Here is a 23,243-nt window from a genome sequence, read left to right as displayed (position 1 = left end):
AAGAGAACAACCACGCTTGGGTCTTCTCTCCGTGCAGCATGAAGTAAAGAGATTTGATTTATCGCATCGAGTCAGTAATTCTTCAGAGAATTAGCTTCTTTCAAATTCCACAAGAAGAATTTCCCTTACTCGCCGCAACACCAGCATGCTGAGGTGGACGAAACACATTCACAGTCCAATGGATCAGATTGTCATCAATATGCCCGGATCAGCCCCAATACCGATCCTTTGGTTGTCACAGTCTATCATGGTCGTCCTCAGAATCTGGACTGAAGCGGATCCTTGCTGCGGAAAAGCCCAATCCATGTCTGTAGTTTGCACCAAGAACGCCATCTGTCCACAGCTCTCCATTGAAAACTGCAAATGAACTTCAGTTTATGGTTGAGATCAGACACTTCACAGAATATTATGGGAAAACATGCAGACTCTGTTATCATAATACAGGGCTATTCAGAAATGTTTTGTTTTAATGTGGGCTTTATGTAAGTAGTATGTAGGAAGCAGTTTACAAAAATATCCATGTAATTTAAGTAGACGCTGAATCAGTAACAGATCAGCGGATTTGGATTTGAGGCAAACAAACATAATAGAGACATCCATATTTCTAAGCCGAAGAGATATTGACGTTCACAGCAGTACATTATATAATGAACATATCCTGAGGCGAGCAGAGAGCTTTGACAGAAGTTAAAAAATTAACACCATCTTATGCACTGCAGAAGGTATCGCAAATGTAAATGCTCTAGCTCACAACAATACACCATCTGGACAAAGCTGTTTAAAGTAGAGGGGGAAATAATGCAGTTATTTATTTTTTTTAATTATATTTCCAGCAAGTGTTTTTTTTAATTTGTTTTATGCTTTTCGCAACTTTGCTCCAAGACGTTAGAGAAACACTTACAAGAAGACAAATTGCATCGGTAATGCATTTTGGAGTTGTAGGAAGCCCTGGTTTTAAAATCCAGCTAAACTGTCTGTTCAGGCAGATGTAAATCTGTCAGTACCAAAAAATAACTGAGTTGCAGATTGAACTTGTACGATCACACCCGAATGTAAGAAAATAACTAGGTAGAGATGAAACATACCACTTAATGGCTCGGTAAAAATGTGAAGTGAAATGCCATCAGTCGTTCTTGAGTAAATTCCCAGAGGCAGTAAAAGCGACTCCTGCCTCTCTGGAGTGTGTTGCTCGGCGTGTGTGTTTACCCTCATGTTTGTGGCATGTCATGCTTGAGCAGGATTGCTGCATTCTCCTGGGAGCTACAGGAGGGCTCGGCACAGGTGATTTATTCCTCCTAATCTGTCCTGCACAGTAGCAGGCGGCCGCCTTCCCTCCACCCAGCGTGAGTGAGGTTCTATCAGCTAGCGTGATCATATTATCAGCCCACATATCATCGAGGTGGCAGCTTCCTGTTCAGCAGCACCTGGACTCGTGCTGGGGGCTGACGTCCCGACATCCAGGAGGAGTCATGTTTGTGACCCAGAGGCCACGTCAAGGGCACTAACAATCCCCACTGATGCCATCGCCTTGATTAGTTATTCATTCTCCAACCCCCACCTACAGGCCTGTAATGTATGCTGTAGTAATCTGGCTGGAAACGCTTGAGTTGAATGCCAGATGTTGTTTTTACTGGGCATTTATGGAAGCTGTCTGACTCGCCTCAGTGATGTCTTATGCTTACATGCAGGGAATCAGGAAAATATGTCCTATGCCATTGTTGTATATATCTGTAAGTAGTGATAATTGGCTGAATTATTTGGGATGTCATGACCCAGTCATGCTCAGTTTAGTTTAAAAGGCTTCTACGTTAAGTGATTTGACATTTCCAAATGATCTATCCAGACCTGATAATTTGTTCCCCCTTTAGTTCGCACAGTTTTACGACTGAACCAGTTAGGCATATTTTCCAACCCTATCATAATGTTTTCAAGTTAGTTCTGCAACTGTGGAAGTCAGCTCTCCGTTAAATGCTTGCAAGCTTATAACTCTCATGTCTTTTGAAATGAGCTCTTATTGAAATGCCCAGAAAGGAAGAAGAAAACACAGGTGTTGTTGTAAAAAAAAAGAAAGAACTTGTCAGGGCTAAACCCTCTTCAGTATCTCCACACAATGTCAAATACAATTCAATTTCAGCTTCAGCATCAGCTTAGGCTAACACGGTCAAGCAAATGCCTATTTTCTGAAAGGCCCCAGGGAGTTACGCTTCTCAGCTTATCAACTTTTATTAACCTTAGCACTGAGGTTTGCTCTTTGATTTAGATTCTTTGGGAAACAGTGAAATTGGATTTTTTTTTTTTTTTTCCGACTCACTCCTGCTGTGACATATGCTCAACAACTTGTTACACAGGGGATGGAAAACTAAATACTTGCTTTGGTTTGTTGTTCGGAATATTTTATGACGAGAGCCAATAAGTCCTCTTGTTTTATTAATTTCATCTCTGTCAGGTTTCCTCATCTACCGTGGTGCTTTAAACACACAGTATGTCATTTCTCCCTTAAGGGGTCTCACAATCGAAATAATGAAATCAAAACGAAACAATGTAAAGACGACAAAAGATGGCATTGTGAAGTAGCATGGGATCACTGAAGTAAATGTCTTTTTTGTTGAACATCTGAAAATGTATCTGATATGACTTACACTACGATTTACGTTACGTGAAGTGTCGTCCATCATCTGGTGTTTCTCAGGAAATTATAGCAACAGGTGACCAACAGCCTGTTGCCTTTCAACATTGTTGGAAACATTTGGGATAATGTTCATACACAACTCAACTAACTGTATAATAAAAGTCAGTTTTAGTGTTTTTAATACGCAAATGTGACATATTGTATCTTTAAGGTCAAACATTTATACATTAAATGTTGTGGCCAGCAGGAAATGTCGGCTGAACATAGTAGCGCCTTAAACAAAGCATGAGCTGGTGGAGCTAAAAGAAGAGTTTTCTTTAGCTTGTTATATTGACAATACAGTGAGAGAAGAGACGGACTAAAAATGGCTACTGTTTTAATAAGAATAGCATTATCCAGGAGTACTCTTCTGTGAGGAGTAGTCACGTTTCCCTGCCTCGTTCATAGTATTTTCTGTAACCAAGCAACCAGCCACATTGTACAATCTACTTCCTGTTAACACTGGAACACCATGCCCAGTGTCTGTGGCCACGTGATATGTGTTTTCAGGTGTGTTGTAAGGACTTTGTAAACCCTTTTTCCAAAAAGAACCGTGTACGTGTGGACTAGGCCTAAAGATTAGAGTTGCATCGGCCAGGCAGACAGAGCTAATGCTGCTGTTGATCCAACCCTCAGAAATGCCCCAACTGCAAGTCACCTAACATAATCTCTGAGAAAATGAATCAGGTTTTTTATTTCCAGAACCCTTCATGCCTACTTTGCTCCTTTATTAGATAAAAACTGAATCTAGATAGAGCAATTTAGCTTCATTAAAAAGAGGGAAATAAGGTTATGGATAGCCTCACAGAGAAATACCCACATACTGTGTGGCACCTCAGTCCATTTCCAAACCAGGCGTGCGAGGCTCCTGTCACATACAGTGTCAAGGAAAACAAAGTGTGAAAACTGCCCTTTGCATGAAGTGTGTATTTCCTCTTTCATTTTGCTTGGCAAGATATTGTAGACTCCCGCCCCCTGACTGGGCTCTGGATTATTAGCTTAAGCTCTCTAAAAATATCCCTTTGACTGTTTAAGCCTCTGACAGCAGCAACATCTCACACATTCTGATAGCTTTATACTAACTATGGCTGCAGAGGGCTCATGCACTCAGCCCGCCTTGTTATCTTTTACCTTGTTTGCCCGAGGAGGAGAAGGAGGAGAACTCGCGGGCCCCCCGAAATCTGCAACAGCCCTCTCTCTCTCCTCCGGAATCTGACTCGGAGCGGATCATCAAAGACGAGCATGCAATCACAGCAATCTCCGAACAAACGAGATGCTTTTTTGAGCACGAGAGGATTTTGCCCAGATGTCACTCGAAGCACTTGTCATTGTTGCGACAGCTGTAGAAGCACATGGACTGTCATTTGAAAAGCGTCTACCGCAACATACCAAAGCAGCACACGTCAAATGTGAAACATACACAGCCTGAAACATAAGATTTTTGAATATTAATACCGTAAGCCCCTTAAGGAAATTGTGAGTTTTATTGCTTATCGTTTCAGTTTTATTGGCTTGCCTGTGCAGTCGCAGTAATTGCATATTTACCACCATACAGTATTTATCATACCAATATATTAGGTTTATCTGAGCGTATAGTACCAAATATTTTTTGATGTTGGCATTCATAAGAGCTCATGGAAATTAATAAATTCCTGAAAGGGATTACACTGTACACATGTGGCTCATAGACATCGCTTCAATTATCTTTTCTTCTAACACCCACACTCTCTCGAAAGGCTTTTCTCACTAATATTATAGCTGCTAACTAGAGAGAGACAGAGGGTGAGATAGAGGCATGCGCCGCTCAACAGCACCATTGTTATTCCAGCCTTCATTCATGTGTCTCTTTTTTAATGCTCTGAGATGAAATATCACTGTTTTGACAAGACTTTTTTCCAAGCCGCTCGTATCCCTGCGAGATGCCTCATGCTGGTCGGTGATGGAACGTTCCTGAGGAGAAATGTCAATATGTGGTTGTAAATAAATGAAAACAAATGTGAGACCTAAGCCCTCGATAGATTGAAAAGGCAAAGGGATGAGAAAAAGAAAAAGACTACTCACCTGTGCTCATTATAAACATGCTTTTTGGCTACAGAAAGCTAATTGACTAGCCTCTTAACCTCTGTGTGTGTAGGAGGAGGGTTAGGGAGGTGGTGATGAATTGACATATTGCTGGCGCTGTGATGTTGATCCAAGGCAGGGAGCCATGAGGCTTTCCTCCAGGGACCAGTAACCTTATTGTTCCATGTCATCTCCTCCCCTTCTGTTTGAGGACCAGGTTGTCAACCTCTCCCCAAGGTCACGCAAACACCAGCCCCCTTCTACAGATAATTGGATTATTTAGAATCATAACATCAACTTATTGCCCCGTCTGGGGTCAAAAGTGAATTTAGTGCACGAGGTTGTCTGTCATGATTTGTGGCATCGTTCTGAACTGACGAGCAACAGCTTCTGTCACCATTTAAAGGCTCAAATTGGGCATCACAGCTAACCATACTGTAAACCATGCTTATGAGTCTTCTATTCCAATAATTCACTGGTTTCCATTCATTTCTGACCCTTTATATTTGTTTTTTTTCCCCTACCTTTCCAGACATCCATTTATTTCCATTGATCTCTGTATAATATAAAAACAATTGGCAGACTTGAAACATGTTCCAAGCTGGTAAAACTTAAGTATAGATGCATCTTTCCAAACACCCATTGGTTTCCATTCATTTCTTACCCTGAAACTAAAACCAATTATTTCATTTTTGTATATTCAGAATCATAATGTTTTTATATTTGTTTTTGTCCCTTCCATTGCAGGCATCCATTGATTTACATTTCTCTGTATGATTTTTTTTTTTTTTTTTTTTTTTTTTTTTTTTTTTAAAAAGGTCCCCAGATTTTAGCTTTAGCATTCACAAATCATGGAAAACTTACACTTGTAGGCAGTATTGAGGGTTTTTTGTGTATATTTCCAGGCAGCCGTTGGTTTCCATTCATTTACATACAATATTAAAATCAGCTGGAAAACTTTTGAAACTTGAAACTCATGAGTTGTGTCATCCGGTGAATCGAGCAGATTAAACTGTGGTGTAGTTTCACCGCAGATAGAGTGGAGGAATTATGTTTCCACGTCTAATTGTTTCAGTTGTAAGGAATTTATAGCCTGGCAATTAAGATGTCAAAAAATTTCTGATTGTTGACTTTTCTTCATCAAGACATCATTTTTTTTAAAGAGATTTGTGACACATCCAAATAATTGTACCTTCTATTGCGGACTTAATGTTCTCTGTTATGGATTAGAAAAGTTTTAGAAAATATTAATTAATATTGTATAAAAATGTATGGAAATCAATGGGTGCCTGAAAAGGTTGGATCACTACATCTACATATCAAAACTATACAGCATGAGGTTCAATTAGACAACTTAAACAAGTTTCAGGTGTTTGCCATCAGATTCTCCTGCCATGCGTTAAACAATGGAAATCAATGGCTGCCTGAACAGTGGAAAAAGCACATGCATCTCAAACTCTTAAACGACAGCATATATTTGGGAAAGTTAAGCATCAGTGTTACATGATTTATAGTTAAGTAGCAAAAACTTGCATAAGCCCTGGTATGGGCCATTAAAGTGCACCTGTTAGGAGACTACAGAAACATATAGTGGGTGTTGAATGCCTGCAGTGCTGGGGATTCCCACACACCAGCACATATTCATGGTTTCAGTGGTGGTTTCATGGCTGGAGGCTGACGTGGTGTTATCTCATGCTGCCGTGGTAAGATGAGATGAAGTGGGGCAATAGATTAAATGGGTGGGCTGCATGCCTGTTAAATCAGGAGCTGGCAGAGCAACACTAACTCGGGTTACTTATTCTCAGGTGACATGGCTGTACATGTGAGGAGTGGAGGCAAGCGAGATGTCTTTACTTCACGTCTGGAGTGTGACATTCTGCTCTGTTTGTGACTCTCTAATTAACTGCTCATTTATGTGTATGTGTGTGTGTTTTCTTTTCTAGGAGGCGGCCACATTTGCCAAAGAGCTGGGCTTTGAGGTGAGTTGACCAGCAATTGCACACTAAACAGATCCTAAAGGTTTATTTTTTGCTGATAATGAAGTTCTTTTTGGACAGTGATTGATGTGCTATTATACTCTGCAGGCCTTGCAGCAGTTGCTATGGAAACCTGGCAGTCGTCATGGTTTCTTTGTTCAGCCAGCTCTCTGTTATGACGCACTCTGCTAGGTCTGCACCCAACATCGCCTACAGATGTTATTTATTGAATTTTGAAAAGCCTCTTGGGAAGCTGAGAAGTTGGGCATGGTTTCAAGCCTTTCTCTGCAGGCTTGGGGCTCATCAGGTTGCCTGGTTAAAAAGCCTCCTCATTATCTTCATTGCACTCGGGGATGATACTGTATGTCTTCCCTTCACTGCACACTGAAACACACTGTAGTCTTTTAATAACCAAATTACAGCCACCTGTGGTTTTAGATTATGGAGATGAAAATTACAGTGCTTGTTACCCCATAGAATGTACACTATGTCTTTTAAAGTGGATGAATGAATGTTCCCCTGGTCTAAATTTTGCTTGTGTTTTGCATATCCCTCACGCTGCTTTTTAAAATGTGAAATCAAAAAGCACAAATAGCCGGTGCATGTGAGTTTTTTTTCGAATGGGCTCAGGTATTTTAAGTGCCTTCTCTCTTTCAAAGGTAGAGCTGCCTTGAATATGGCTCTGCACTGTGTGAATAATTGTCATCCAGAATCACTAACGGTGTGATCAACGTGACTGGAATAGAAATGCAATCCTGATGCCAGTGACAGGTTTAAGAGAGGAGAAGGGATGAAGGCGGGAAAAGAGAGGGAGGGGGTGGCAGTGATGGAGGGGGCCTCGTATGAAAAAAAAAAAAAACACAAAGGGCAAAGTGTAGACTCTGCTAGTAGTTACAATTCTTTGACATTTTCCATGTCAACCTGATTTGCCAGAACACTCTGCGAAATTGCATTGGATGAATGTGATTTCTCAGATAACATCAGTGGTGTGTGCTGTACTTACTGCATTTCTAGATGGTTCACAGTTGTCTTTTTTTTTTGCTCTTGTCACTTTTTTGATGACAATTTTACTTGCCCTCATACTGTAGCTGTACACTGGAAAGTCTTCAAAATATCAATATATATAGTATACAGGAGACATTTTGTTTAAAGCAGAACATAACTGTGACAGTGTTTTATTATTGGAGGAATTTTGTCTTTTACACATAAGCGATGTACCTGTAATATAATTGCAGAATCACTCTGGGCTATGTAGTAATTGGTATATTTTTCCAACCCTAACATAAAAAAATATAGAAAATGTCTAAAATAAGATTCAGTATTGATCTTGGAAATAGTAGTTTGAAAAAGGCTGAGTCTTAACACACTTTTCCGGAGCTTTCAGGCATACAGTATCCCGTGGCTTTCAGTTGTCATGAAGACTGCTTAAGGATGGTCACAGCCGACTGTAGATGGTGGATAAAATTGATTTTTAGATGCATCATGATTCTCTCTTGAAAGATTATGTCTCAATGCAGAGAAGTCAATAATTGGACATTTAAAATCCCTTTCTCAACATCATGATCGCCTTTAACAAATTTGTAAGATCGGGCTTTATGTTGGATGGTGAAACGTTACAGACATAAGCATCATGTTTACATTCTAAGCTAGGCTACCTCTTGAGTTTTGTTAAGGATGGCTGAGCTTAAGCAAAGATAATGAAAGTAAATGTATCTGTTTATACTATTATTACTAGTAGGCTATGTTAAGCGAGAATCAGAATCTAATCGTCTGGTGCTTAGAGATGGCCACCCCTACATCCGACCACCAATTATCATGTGACCAAAATTATGTAAGACCAAAGTTCATTGCACTCTCTTCCAGGAATTTTCTGGACAAAACACCAAGTATTTTTATTGCATCACAAGTCATGACATGTGTACCAAGTAATGTGACTCACTATGACATGGCAACATAATGTGAAATCAATCATTTTTTACAACAGGCTTTTATAAATATTAACACAATTTAATTCTATCATCAATAATATGGTTCTAGTCTACGCCAATAAACAAAAACTATAAGTTACACTTCATTTGTAGAGCAAAGAAAAATTGTGAGTTGTGTCTCTGAGCCTTTAAGGCCAGTGATGTTCATTTAAATTCAGTAAATGTCCGGTTCTTTGGTCAGTTTGGCACTTCTGAGGGGGACTATAATTGTATTTTATTGTAGTTGCTCCCCAGTAGTCGAAATCTGACCCAAAAACGCTGCACGATGCACCCTTAATGTATTCTGAAACATTGTTATCATCACATTATGGATGACTAACAAAAATGACAGCGGCACTTCTTCAGTGTAAATACAAGATTAAAAAAAAGCTTGTCCTCTCCAAAACAGCAATCAGCAGATCTGAACACAGTCGCCTGATTGTGAGCCGTTTCCTTTAAATGCTCAAAGAACTATCTGCATCGCAGCTCTAATTGAATCTCTCCCTGGCTGTGTTTCTCAAACAGCCTGCAGTGGAGATGATCACTTTCTCGCTGGCGCCAACACAAAAACACAATTTAGCACCATTGTAAAGCTTTCATATTTCACGGTTTGTTGATTTATGTCTGATCAATTGCCGCACAATCGTAAATATTGCCATTTGTCAGCAGTAAAGTAAATTGACCATATCGTTTGTCAATTCATTTGCTTTGCACTCATGTTATTTTTCTGCATTCTCCTGCCGTATAGGAACTTGTCAGGTAAGTTCTTCTGCCAAGCTAAAAGGTGGTAGTTGTTTTTGTGTGTTTATGTGTGTGTAGTAACAGCCATGATGTTCACCCCTCCACCTCTGGCCCTTAGAACCTTTTAGCTCCTAAACCTGAGTAGCGCGCCTTTTTTATGTCAGCGAACATAAAACCAAAGGGTGACAATGTGCCGGAGCCTTGTGCGGTTTTGCATTCAGTGTCTGGAGGAGTGCTTGTGGTTACATCCAGTCACAGTGACAAATTGCCTTTTTTTCACCACAGCCTGCTAACAGCCTCTGTATTAACCTCACCATTAGCACTTACTTAGAGTGTTACACCCATTTTTCCTCGGCCCAGGGTCTCCCCGGACCTCTCAGGGCTGATTAAAGGACATTTGGGAAGCATTTAGAGGTGTAAAAGCTCATTGGTTTGAGTGAGCCAGTGTGGCTGGTGGTATTGGAGCCTATCTCTCTGATTACTCCCATAACCACAGTATTTGCTCGCCCTGAAGGTGCTCGAGTGTTAGCTTTGATACAGATGCTAGAGGCGTCTCCGACCCTTAATGCTAGCTCCTCAGTGTGCTGTACTACGGCGAAGCAGAGTCCACCCCACTGCGAGACGGCGATAAAGACATTCCACCTGCTCATAGTACATCATGATGAGTTAATAATAAAGTAGCACTGACAGGTGTGGGTTTTTTTATCCCTCTCATGATCAAAGGCAAGCACTCCGGAGAGTTCTGTCGTCTCCAGGCGAGAATATCCATTCTGTGCAGATGCTGAGGAGAGATGGCCTGTTTCAGGAAGAGAATGATACAGTACACGCACCACCTATCCCTTCAGCTTGCAGAAGTAGCTTTATCTGACAACAGCATATCTTCACACGCTTATTTTCATCTCACTTAGGGAATATGACATTCTAATATTTTACAGCTCTCCTGTAGCTGCATGGAAACATCATCGAGCACCGCTATTGATCTTTCTCGAAGCGGTTCATAGCCCATCTCGTTTCATTATCACTTGATCCGTCTGGCAGGATTGGAAATATCTGACCCCACTCAGTCACACTTTGTGAATCTTTGATTAACTCCTCAGAAATTGCTCTTCATGATCAGTCAACTTAACATGCTCACCCAGTGGTCTGTTTTGTTTTGTTTTTACAGACAGATGACATTGCGGAGATTGCAAAGAAGACCCAAAACCTCCCCAAGGACAACACAAAGAGGCAGCGAGTGGTGGTCTTCACCCAGGGCAAGGACGACACTGTTGCAACTGTTGGTAGGCAATTTTTGTTTTTGACTTATTTCCACTCAAGTACCACTCAAAGCCATCCCAACTTTGGCCCCTTTCGGACATCTTTACCCTTCACATAAACCTCATCTCTCAAAAACTGCAGCACGCAGCCTTAAATAGACGGTAGATCGCTGACTGAAGAGAGCCGAGCGCTATCAGTAATTTCTTTGAAGTTAACCTGCAATATTGACACCAGATGTTAAAAAAAAAAAAGAATGCTTGCACTTACGTTCTGTCATTTCTGAGCATAAAAGAAGTGTGGGGGATGCAGAGAGCAGGCATTGATTTGTGAAGTACTTCTAACTTTGTCTTGGACGGACTCCAGGCCAGTCCTCAGCAATTTTTAATGCTTCATCTCTTACATCCTGCCCTTTTTTTTTTTTTTTCTTCCTGCAAAATGCTGGCAGAGTGACCTTGAGGAGAGGGGTTGACAATGTTGGTCCACAGATCAATCCAATTTCCTTTGATTCAGGGCATATTTGTTAGTGGGACATTAAAAGGCAGTGTCATCATAACCGAGCAGGGGTTGCAGGTTTAAGCGGTGTGGGGAGAGACGATAGTTTCCGATTACTGCTGGGAGGCTTCGCCTTTGTGTAGAGCCACGGGGTGTCTCTCCTCGTTGCCCTTGCAGCTCAGACTAGTCGTGCACGAGGGAGAGATGGCCTCAGGTAAAGACTCCGGCATATCACTCATCACTGGGGACTGCAGAGAGGCACAGCTACAGCAGGACTGTTAGCACTGCAGGACTCTGGCTTCACATGTGTCCAGTGTCCTCAATTTCAAACTGCTGGTGAGAGCATTTACCAGCTGAAGTGATATAATGCCAGCAGTCACTGTTGGCATTATGAAACAATCAATAATTAATTGTTTATTTTCTCTGTTTTCTGTTGTGATTTGTTTTTTAATTGTCTGCGCTGCCCTTTTGGACTCACAAGAGAGACTTGGTATAATAAAGGGTAAGAGTGGCTGTAATCAATATTTTTATATTACCAATAAAAATATCCATGTTTGATTTGAAAGGGGATGCTCATAGTGATGAACCCCACAGAATTATAGTATGCCGGACTATTTTTAGCATCCTTTAACTCATTCTTCTGGTTTTATTGCCAGTCAGTTTACTGTTTTGGTTCACTCTCAGCAGTGGTGTTTACAGCCGCAGCAGGCTGCTGTTTTCGGCGATAAAGCTCTGATAAAGCCACTATATGCTACCTGCTCGACAAACAGCAGACAGACACAGTTAGCCGCTAGCGGGTGAATAGAGCGGAGCATTTAGCAGCCGAGTAAACAGATATTTCCCTCAGGAGCCGGTGGAGAACAAAAACAGAGCTTAAAGGTGACATATTTTTGCAATAACAATACATGTCACAAAATGCGAAATGTATGCAAAATCTAAGTGATGGTTCAGTGCAGTGAACCGTGTTCCACTCCTGAGGGCAACGCACACCAGGCCACATTCATTTTCAAAGTAGGAAATTCCTGGAAGTACATTTCCTTTCATGAGAATTTGAAACGAAATCTTTAAGCAGAAGCTCGACAGTTAAAAAGAACAAGAATCCATCCATTGTGCAGGAGGTGATGGATAATTCCTGCCCGCTCCTTTCATTGCTCCTGCAGGAAGACAGAGCCGTGCGCCGCTGTGAACTTTATATAAAATACATGATGAATGCAGGCGGGATGAAAGACAATGTGTTTCAGATGTCATCTACAAAGGCAAACATGATAAATGTCATTGACTGTGCCATCATTGCAGCGGAGCAGTTACTGTAGTCGCTGCAGCAGGATCGGTGTGTATGTGTGTGAACATTGCTATTCATGCCAGCCAAATAAATGTCAATGTAAAAAGAGAATTAAAGATTTTCATTTCCCAGAGGCGGCGCTCTAATAAACTTGATCTCTCATTTTGTTTGCAATTTGTCCTCCTGTCAGGATTTGATCATTTGCCAGCCTCTGCATGTCATGTTAAACCATTTTATAGTGATTAAGGATGGGAGAAAGCCTTCCCCCGTGGTATAATTCTCCAAAAAGAGATGTCAATTTGTTATTGTTCTTTTTTTTTTTTCTCCCCTCCCTGCCCTTCATTTGGAGCCTTTCATCACACCACCGCTTCAAACGTGCCTTTTAAGAGCTGGGAGCAGGGGGAAATGGCCCTTTATTTAGCTGCCACTGACACTGCCGAACTACGCCGGGCTTTTGCTTATACGCCCATTAAAGCAGTAATTAAGATCATTGTGCCCTGAACCTTAACGGTGAGGAGATCTAATAAACGATCATTCAGCGGGGGTCGCCGCTCTAATCGCTGATAAGGACTTGATAAAGCCTGACTCGACTCCTCGCGGAGTTTTAGGGCTCTCAAGGGGGCCGAGCAGGCAGATTTCCACTTTGAAAAAAGACCTGATCTATACATGTTAATCACATGAGGTAGACTGAGGAATGAATATTGAGTACAAGGCTAAAGACTCCTATTATTTAGCTTTATTTGTCATTCTCTTCAAAGTGACGGCGGATAAAAGGTTGCAGATTTTTTTTAAAGATCTACTTGTTGTTGCTGTTTAAAAAGCAGGATGTTTATGGTCTATACTTCATGAAAGACTAAATCAATTAACATTCTGTGCTATGAGAAAGACCGGCTCCCTTTTCCCTTGGCATCTCACGTTGAAGTGTTTTCTTTCATGTCTCCCTGAAAGGATATTGGTTGGCGATGATCTTTTGCCTGTGGTTACAGTAATTACAGGCATATGTAATTTTTTTTTTTCCTAACTCAATTGTGAACAAAGATGCTGGTTATGATAGGGAAACAGATTGAATGTCAACTCGCTCCTAACCTGTCGCGTTTGCCAAGAAAGCGGTAACGTTGTTTTCCTCTCCGAGGCTCAGAGTTTGGCTGAAAAGCAAAAGGAAACGTTCCAGGAGGAGAAGAAGAAGAAAAAGAAGAAGAAGAAGAAGAAGTATTCTCGGGGAAGTTTCTCACATAAAGATGTTGTACTTGAACTCCGTCGAGTGCTTCAGCTCGTGCCTTTTAGCTAAATATTCATGTGTAATTCCCAGTCACTGAGCAGCTCAGGATTTAAAATGATGTATTAATTGTTTTACGTGTGTAGATGATACAGTCTAACAGGATCAAAGTACATTTTAATGACCTGCCAACTATTTGATCTACCTGCTTTCTGTCAAAGCAACAATAGTGAGCGCTGGAACACAATCAAATGAAGCGTGTAATAATTCCAGAGTCAGAACAACGCTCCATATGCTCATTTTCCAATAAAGCCGAGGTCGTCTTATTTGCATGTACAGTCGCCTTTTTTCTTCTTTTTTTTTAACAGGAGAGCATTTTCTCAGTCAGCGTTGTGCTGTGAATTGGCATTGTTAAAAAGAATAGCCAATAATAAAGGGCTTAATTGATACTCATTTCAAAGAGACGCCTGTTGAAAGAATTTCTTAAGTTTAATCACCACCACTCAAGAGTTGTAATGAGGGAATTATGAAGAGCGAATTAACAAAAGCACACAATTATAGCTTACTCGAAGGAAGTATTTGAGTTCCTTCAAATTTTTTTCTCAGTTTTCTTTTTTTTTTTTTTTCTTTCCTGTGTTGCAGGTTACCTGTCAAAGCACAGCCATACTACACTCCCACGTATTCACCACCAATCTGCTGCTTCGCTCACTTTGTCAAACCAAACTCTGAGAACAGGAATATGTTAGAGTTAAAGCACAGTTAACAAAAAAAAAAAGAGAGTTTTATTGATTGAAAATAATGTTGCCGATCTCATTACAGTGAAATGTGAAATGAGTTCAGCGAAGTGATGTTTTCAGACGAACCACAAGCCAGAAACAACAGAGAGTATTTTGGCAGGAGATTTTGCTATTGCCATTTTTGCCAATTGGATCTTTGTTACAGACGGCTGGGGAATTGTTGGACTGTAACCTGAGTTAACATGTCAGTCAAATTTAATAATTTGCATCAATGAGGTTATGTGAACTTTCCCCGAGCAGGAGAGTACAAACTTTGGCCGCGATGGTAGAGGGAAGAGAAATAATGGATGTCTGCTGTGCTTCCAGAAACAGGTCCCAGAAAGTTCTGCATGCCGTAAACATCATGCCGCCCACAGCGAAGCGATCAGTTAGAAATGCTAAAGAGTACGTCTCTGAGGGGCTGAAAATCATATTCGCATGTTTACATCTACATGTTTTCCAAAAAATGGAAGAATTTTTACACATCTTCGTGTTGTCATATTCACCAAGCTCAGATTCTAAAAGGTACCTGAGCAGAGGTGTGATGTGATTTGTGGCCAAAATAGATGAATTTGTTGAAGCTTTCCAAGAAAATTGCACAAAAGTTGGGTAATTTTGTTAAAAATTGCAGTCATCTAGGGCCTGAGAACAAAGTGCTGTATTATATATGCCAGACTAGTGTTGTATTTACACATTGTAAAGCCCCGTTGAGTCAAATATTTGCTGACATCCTCACAATGACACTGCTAACACTTCGATGTTTAGCAGGTAATGTTTACCATGTCTTAGTTTAGAGTGTTAGCATGCTAACATTTCTGATTAGCACTAAACACAGTACAACAAAAGGTTTTCACCTGATGATGGCGCACCAACATTATTAGGATTTATACAAACATTCATACTAGTTTGGTGAAAAGGGTTGGCTTTTGTGGAAAAAGAGGAGGCGTGACATAAAAAGAAAAAACAAACAAAAAACATCCACTTAGCAATTATATGATGCGCCAATGGTCCCATTTCTCAAACTGAGAAGATGTTCTTCCAACTTCAGCGTGTTCATGAACACAACGTGTGCGGTACATTGAAGATGTGTCGAGGGTTAATGCTAGTAAATACATTTTCTAGCTGATATCGGTTGCTCTATGTGGACAGTAACTAACGGTTACAACCTGATACCATCGTACAAAAACAAAAGTTACTTACCATCAACCAAACATTTACTTTCATTCACCATGTTTGCGTAAATAATGTCAAACTTGGCGATCGTGTTCCAAAATTTTCGCCAACTGTCCAACTCCAGCTGGTTCATCTGAGTTTTCCCAGTCGGAAACTAATTTTTCAGATTATTCCAACACCACATAAATGTGCAATAAGACAAACAACAAAACACTAAATGAACGCTAGTGTTCAGTCAAAAGAGTAATTTAATTCCTGGTGATTTAAAGGATCTAATAAGAATCCGAGCACTCACACTCGCGACAACATAACAATCTTGACAGATTCAGATCTGTTCAGTGAATTCTGACACCTCTGGATGTGGTGTTATCACGAAGATGAGCAGCACTCTATGTGAGAGGTTACCTAGATGCAAATTGCTAATAAGAGCTGACACCCACACTAGAGAGAGCAACCAATTTCTTTTACGGCCATAAACATATTTACAGGGTTATTGTTTTTTTTTATTATTTCTTGCGTCTAATGAACAACAGAACCTGTTCTGAACAAGTGCAGCAGCGTGAGATTTAAAAGCATCCGCTTTTATAACCACAAAGAGCATTGCAGAAGCACGACCACATCTAAGGACTTGAGTTTCTTAACTGTGGAATAACTGACAAGCTGTAATTTATTGTTAGCACATTCTCCATTGCGGCTAATCGTTTCAAGAGGGAGGAGGATTCTTCATCTGTGGCATTAATTAAGCGACGTCGTTATGCTGCTAATTAGCTGATCCTAAAAGGATTCTTGTCTTATTGTAATTTATTATCAAAGTGACAATCACCTGCTTTCCTTTTTAAAGACAGAATGTGTCATTATAAAAAAACACAATCTATCTCTTTATCTGATACGTCGGCGGTACCTGACCTGTGTTACAGTCACGTTCTGCTGTCTGAGATGTAATATGTAACTGCAACCTGATGGAGTTTCTCTCAAAGTCGGCATATTACAGTCATTTCCTTGACATCATGTGTCGAACATATGCTCAGCTGCAGGTTGTGTATCTTTCGCCCTGTAGGACAAGGACAGAAATGTATTCAAAAATTAATAAGGCGGGGTGTCTTATCTGCCGCACAGATATCCTGTGAGCCATTGTTAGATTAGCAGGGAGCCTCATTAAACAACTTTTTTCTCGTTTTTTTTCTCATGTTCTTCTTAAACTCCAACCTTTTTTTTCTCTATAAGAGGTCTGTCAGCCTCCTCGTGTTCCTTTTATCCACATGTCAGTCTTTTGTCTCCTGCACCTTTTTGAAGGTTCGTGTCGGCACCAGAGCCCTCGGATTGTTTGAAGATTGTGTGTGTGGTTTAGATTGTTCTGACATAAGTTGCTGATTTAATGTCACTCTACACCTCCAGACTTTGTCATCTGGTAGATTTTTGTTTCTTTTTTTCCCCCCCTCTCCTTTAAACTGGAAGTCTCTTTGAAGTGCATATGCTACTGATAATTGAAGCAATATAATCCACTGAAGATAATAAAGAGACCCTCATTTAATGGGTTCCGTTTTGAACTGAAACAACTCGGAGCAACTGTTCTTGCATTGGTTTTAATTTATCAGAGCATTCACCTAAAGCATTAGAGGTTTTTGCATTTGATCATCTGTTGCTTCTGGAAATTTTATTAGAGCCACTGCGGGACATTGTCCTTTAGATTAATATCACATTTTACCAGTCATTTGTTGTGAAACACTATTTTAATTATCCATTTGTCCATCAACAGAAAATAGCAATTTTCTTTAGTTAGATAATTAGCCAGTCTTTTGTTATTTATCATGCAAAAATGCAAAACAGTCACTGATTACAGCTTCTCAAATGCTGCTTTTCTCTGTTTTAAATCTCTGTAAATGGACTCATACACTATTTTTGACATTTGGTGGACTTTTTTTTTTTTTGGAAGATTTAATCAAAAAATAATCAGAAGATTAGCGAGAATCTATAGCCATGCTAGCAGCTTTGTGAGGCTGCTTAAAACTAAATGCAAATACCAGCATGCTAACATGCTCACAATGGCAATGCTCACATGCTGATGTTTACCATGTTCAACATCTTAGTGGTGTATCTTAACATGCTAACATTTGCTAACTAGCACTAAACTGCACAAGAGAGAAGATTACCTTCAGGGGTCTCCACCAGGAAGTGTTTCTAATGTGTGGTTAAAGTTGTGAAATGGTTACAGTTTGGTTATGTTTAGGGACCAAAACTATTCGGTCAGGTTTAGGAAAAGATTCATGGGTTGGGTTGATAAAATAAGTCAACACTGACCTTTGATTTCACATGGGAAAACAAACACAGTGATCTCCTGATTGTTTGACCCATCCGTCCACACTTATCTCCTCCCTAGACGGACCTCGTCGCTTTTTATACTGTCACCTGTCTTCTTTAAGGTGAAATTCCAGTATTTTTAGACCTGGGTCGTACATTTACATGTTTGGTGTATAAAATGATTCATGCGTATCTAAAGTTTTGAAATCAGTTCAGTAGACTGCCTCAGCTGGCAGTCGTGACACGGCTGCAGTGTAATCCTTTGGGGCAACTCTGACGGTCAAAGTTACGTTATGTGCTTGTTTTTGCCAGGCTGAGGTTGTCTTGTCTGTTGTTGTCTGACAACATTACGGAAACAACACCTACCTGGACAAACCTTCTTGCTAAATAAGAAGATCCTTCCTGAGTTGGAGAGAGGGAGCTTGGAGTTTACCTTGAAAAATGTATTTCCAAAGTCATGGCTGACTAATGATGAGGCAATGAATGCAACAACTGACCTTGTGAGAATCCAGAGCGCTAGCGTGGCTAATACAACAATATCATGAGTAGCCTTATGATACAATGCATGTTTTTCCCCTTGCTATATGGATTCAGATTCATATTTGTTTTTCAGACTCGGCGTGTTTTGACATTCAAGCCTTGTGTGGTTCATATCATTCCAAACTTGTAACCTGAGTCACCATCATCTGTTTTACATGTCATCAATTAGCCAAAAAAACGATGCCACGCTGAAGTGCTAAAATGAAAAAAGCCAACTATGTCCAATTATAACAAAGCCTCGCTGTGTGAAATGACCCCCTGAATTGTTTTTACAATCAAAGAAGTAATAAGCCAAAACTTGTAGGTGTGAAGTTGGTGTGTACAACTTTAATTAACAGCCCTCCCGTGTCTTGACCACAGGTGAGAGGGTGACCACGTTCCCTGTTGTGGACATCGACCAGAACACCATCGTGGACACTAATGGAGCGGGAGACGCCTTTGTGGGAGGTACGGCATGAAAATCATCGTCTACACAGCTTGATTTCTGTGTACATTGCCAATTAACCTTTGATACCGGCCAACTATGTAACGTAGTAATGTGTCCAGATTATATGAGCGTGACATTTAGCCTGCTGATTTTACTCTGTATGAGCTTATCATAGCACCACATAAAACAGTCATCATTTGGGTCCTGTTGAGGATGAAGCAGCGCTGTCCCCCTTCCCAGAAACCATTAGTACCTGGCTCACATTAACGCTAACTGCTCCCCAAACAATTTTGGAGGTGATGGATGGTCACAGGTTGACCTTTGCTCTTCTGTCCAACCAGGATTCCTCTCTGCGTTGGTCCAAGAGCACTCGCTGGAGGAGTGTATCCGGGCCGGACACTACGCCGCCAACGTCATCATCAAACGGGTCGGATGCACCTTCCCAGAGAAGCCAGACTTTCAGTGATGCATCCGAGCAACGAATATTTGTCTTGTTCACAAGATACTTGTATATGTATGCTTCAGGATTTTATGTACATTTTTTCTATTTACAGTAGCTGACTGCATGGGACTAAGTGCTGCAGCTTGAATATTTTATCAAGCTGCAATAATCAACTCAGATGTTTTAATACAATTCAAACACTGTACTGGTATCTATTATTGGAATGGTTATGTTTAAAGGAGCATTCTGCTGACACACTATTATTTAAAGTATCAAAGAACAAACGCCTGTAGGCCTGTAAGGTGGAAAAGATTGTCAAAATGTGTAGAAGCTACTCCAGCATGGATCCGTAACATCTGTATGTTTCAGCCAAGATACTTTGGATCATACTGACGAGATGTATCAGTAGTTGAGAAGTGCATTATCCTGAAGGATAGATTTTGAAAAGTTTCTATCGACAGAAATGTGGCTCTGAGAAAAGTTTATTTTTTGCTACTTCATGAAGGACAGCAGCTGTAGTCCGCTTCGAGTTACAATCGATTCCCTCGGTGACCCGGAGTCATGGCTGAAAAAACCTATTTGAATGTCCATCGAAACTTCTCAAACCGTTCCTGCTGCACAATCTGCTCTTGATCCTCGTGCTGACTTTATTCCAAACAATTATCGCTTCACCAATAAATTGCTAATCGAGCTACTTACATCGGGGCTTCTGAGCTAGAAGCTGGCATGCAAAAGAAGTGGTGTATTTGTAGTGTAAACTATGAGTGCCATCAGTCACGAAGCAGCAAGCTGCAAACTTTTTAGAGCCTTTTTCAAGCCTGCAGGGGTTGAGAGTTGTGATACTTATGTACTGTAAAATATAGAAAATGTTCAGCTCAATGTTCCTTTAAAGGATAAGGTCACCAGAAAAATGAAAATTCTGTCATTATCTACTCACCCCCATGCTGATGGAAAGTCAGGTGAAGTTTCGAGTAGTCCACAAAACTTTTCTGGAGCTTCACAGCAAAACAGCGTTGCAGACGCTAGATGGGGGCTTGTATTAAAATGTAAGAAAACAAACAGGATATAAAAGCCTCCATGAAGGTCTTTCGGCGTAATCCAAGTCTCCCAAAGCCCCGAGATCCCAAATTGATTTTTAAAAAGGTGATGTTTGTTCTCCCAGAGACTTGGATTACGCTGGAGGAGCTTTATGGAGCCGTTATATTTTGCGTTTTAAAACAAGTCCCCAGCTACTTCAGTTTTAGGAGAGTGCTGCACCGCTGTTTTCCTAACCAAGAAATGATCTGTGGGCTACGAAACTTCACCTGACTTTCCATCGGCATAAGGGAGAGAAGACGACGACTGAGTTTTCATTTTTGGGTGAACTTGTCCTTTAATATTGAGCTGTCACGATGCAGGATTCGTGGATGGGACGCCATTATCAGTGACAGTAGCCATGGGACAAAACTGAAAAGAATGTTCTTTGTTATTACACGAATAAAACAATATGAAACTCATCCTACTTTGTTTTCCTATTTTTCACATATGAAAACAAAGTCAGCCTCAACGTATTAAACTATTAATTCCTTCAATTCTTTCTTTAAATACTCAAAATGCAAAAAAATAATTTTATAGCAACACAGGATTCGGCTATTTCCCAATTATTTAATCAGCCAGAGGCTCCCTCATGCTAATCACTTTTGGACAGCTCAACACCCTCCATTATGGAGGGGACTGGGGGGCGGGGGGAACCAGCACCAGCCTGGTGTCCTGGCTCCGCTCACTCATGCCTGTTGGGTCCTAACTGGACTCTCGGGGTCTGGTGCTGCACTGCGGGGCTACAGGAGATCATTTTTCTCAGTTAAGGGATTAGTGGTTGCTCTTCTTGGCGATCATTAGAGGGACCTGAAAATTAGGCTGATCCTTTGTACCCAGCTGTGCTGTCGCTGGGGGTTGGAGACGAGGATCAGAGGGAGGCCCCTCCCCTGCCGACCCCCCCACTCCCCTCCCACTGTCTGCGGGCCAGCAGAAGTGTTGGGCAGTGTCTCAAGTGTTTTGTGGAAAACAATTCAACACTCATCTGTTCTACAAAGAAGTGTGATTGAGAATAACATTTTTTTGTTCCCCTAGAGCAACCTGTTACATCATATTTTCTTTTATTTTTCTCCGAGCATGTCAGGAGGAATCCAGTTTTTTTTTACACTTCCTGCACAAGAGCTCTGTTTTTCCCGTAATGAGGCATAGTTTATGCATTTATGCTAATCGGGGGCGTCTAGGTGAAAACATTCTCCAGCCAAAATGTTATTAACAACTTTGAGACACTTTTTTTTTTTTTCATCAGCATTTTTTAAGGTTTCACACAGATGCGCTTTGAAAAGGACCACATTTCTGATTGGGCAAGATCACACTCCATGGCAGCTGGTTCATTTGCCTCTCAAGATGACAGATGGCAAAACACAAACACAAAAAGAGGGAGCCATGATCAAGTAATGAGAATGCCTGCCACAATAAGGAAACTACTAAATGTACTTTTCTCACTTTCCCAGCTAAACTTTTGCCTTTGCTCAATGACTGCAAGAGGTGGAAAAACAAACATTGAATCTGTGCGTTTAATTTACTTCTTGCAATACAATGCTATCTGTTTTTGTAAGCCGCTGAGCCCAAGGCATTTTGAAAATGTTTAATGCCGCTTTTATTGTGTAGCAGCAATCTGCAAAATCTCTTTTCATTTACCGCTTTGAGTTAAATATGCTGTTAACAACTTTGAGGGAGGGAGAGGAAAAACTTGACTTTGCGATATTTGCCTTACGAAACAAAAAAAAAAAAAAAAGAGTTCACGACCAGAATATATTTTTCTGAATGCGGGCGATGGAGTAACTGGGGCCCTGGCCAGTGTTTTGCCCCGCAGATGGGCAGCAGTGTTTGTGAACACCAGTGTGGCAGTTGGCAGGGATTGAGGAGGGGGGGGGGGGGGATGGGCAGATTGCAATGGCACATGCTCCAATTCAAATTATCCCTGGACCCATGCAGCAGTGGAGGACCTGCTGGGGCCCAGGGTGGCATTCATTATAACCAGACACAGGCAGGTTTTTGGTCAGCGCCTCCGTCATGACACCAGTCAGAACCCCCTCCACCTCCCCATGTTATTCACATTACACCTGCTTTGATAAAAAAAAAAAATCACAACAGGTATTTACCACAAATTATCAGACACTAACGCTGCAAATTGGGCACAGGCGAACAGGTAAATAGAATCAATGAGGTCATCAAGGTAATAAGGAGAGCATGTGATGAAGATGCAGCATAATGACAAAATGACAAGACTATTAACACCTGAATTAAACGCATGCAAATGCGTCTTTTTCGCCGGGGTTAAATGTTTTCATTTGAGATCTCTGAGCTGCCTGTACAGTTACAGCGCGTGTTGATAATCTGATGGGAAGTTACCAATTATCTCTCTAATTACATCTGTATTACTGCATGAAAAATGAGCTTTCTGGCATTTTGTAAGAGTTGGTGAATGAGGGGAGGGGAGCACGCAAATCTAAAGACTGACAATTTAATGATCTACATTATTGCTAACAACTATTGCTCTTCTTCCTTAGGCATGGTGGAAGTTAATTAGCAGATTAGGGTGTTGGTGTATAATATCTCTCATACTTGCCCCTAGGTTGTGGGATATAGCTCATTTTCAAAAAAAAATTTAAAAAAATAAAAGTCTGTGTTTATGTCTAAATCAATCACATTTGAGGTTATATCTACAGCACATCAATGGGAGTTAAAAATGCCCACAGGGAATAAATGTTAATAGGGGTGTTATGACATAAAAAAAAAAAAAAAAGTGCCGAGACTAATCCTGAAAATATGAAGTGAAAAAATGTTTCCCTTGGCTCATCGCTGGACATGTTGATGGAGGAGGAGGGGGGGGTAAAGAAGAAAAAAAAAAAA

The 23,243-nt window shown here is 40.8% G+C and overlaps 1 protein-coding gene across 2 annotated transcripts in view; it reads left to right on the top strand.

The window, feature by feature from the left end:
* Positions 1-20,812, top strand: part of LOC311250783 (adenosine kinase-like) — a 113,220-nt gene extending 92,408 nt beyond the window's left edge. For both annotated transcript variants that reach the window (XM_084342827.1, XM_084342828.1), the window contains exons 8-11: positions 6,673-6,708; positions 10,579-10,693; positions 18,808-18,894; positions 19,216-20,812. In XM_084342827.1, coding sequence (XP_084198953.1) covers positions 6,673-6,708; positions 10,579-10,693; positions 18,808-18,894; positions 19,216-19,340 — 363 coding nt within the window. In that variant the 3' untranslated portion in view covers positions 19,341-20,812. The remainder of the gene's footprint in view (positions 1-6,672; positions 6,709-10,578; positions 10,694-18,807; positions 18,895-19,215) is intronic.
* The last annotated feature ends 2,431 nt before the right edge of the window (positions 20,813-23,243 follow it).

The sequence above is a fragment of the Pagrus pagrus genome, assembly GCF_965226575.1.
Source record: "Pagrus pagrus genome assembly, chromosome: 21".
Classification (NCBI taxonomy): Eukaryota; Metazoa; Chordata; class Actinopteri; order Spariformes; family Sparidae; genus Pagrus; species Pagrus pagrus.
Note: the sequence above shows the minus strand (reverse complement) of the source record. Positions and strands in the feature narration are given on the sequence as shown.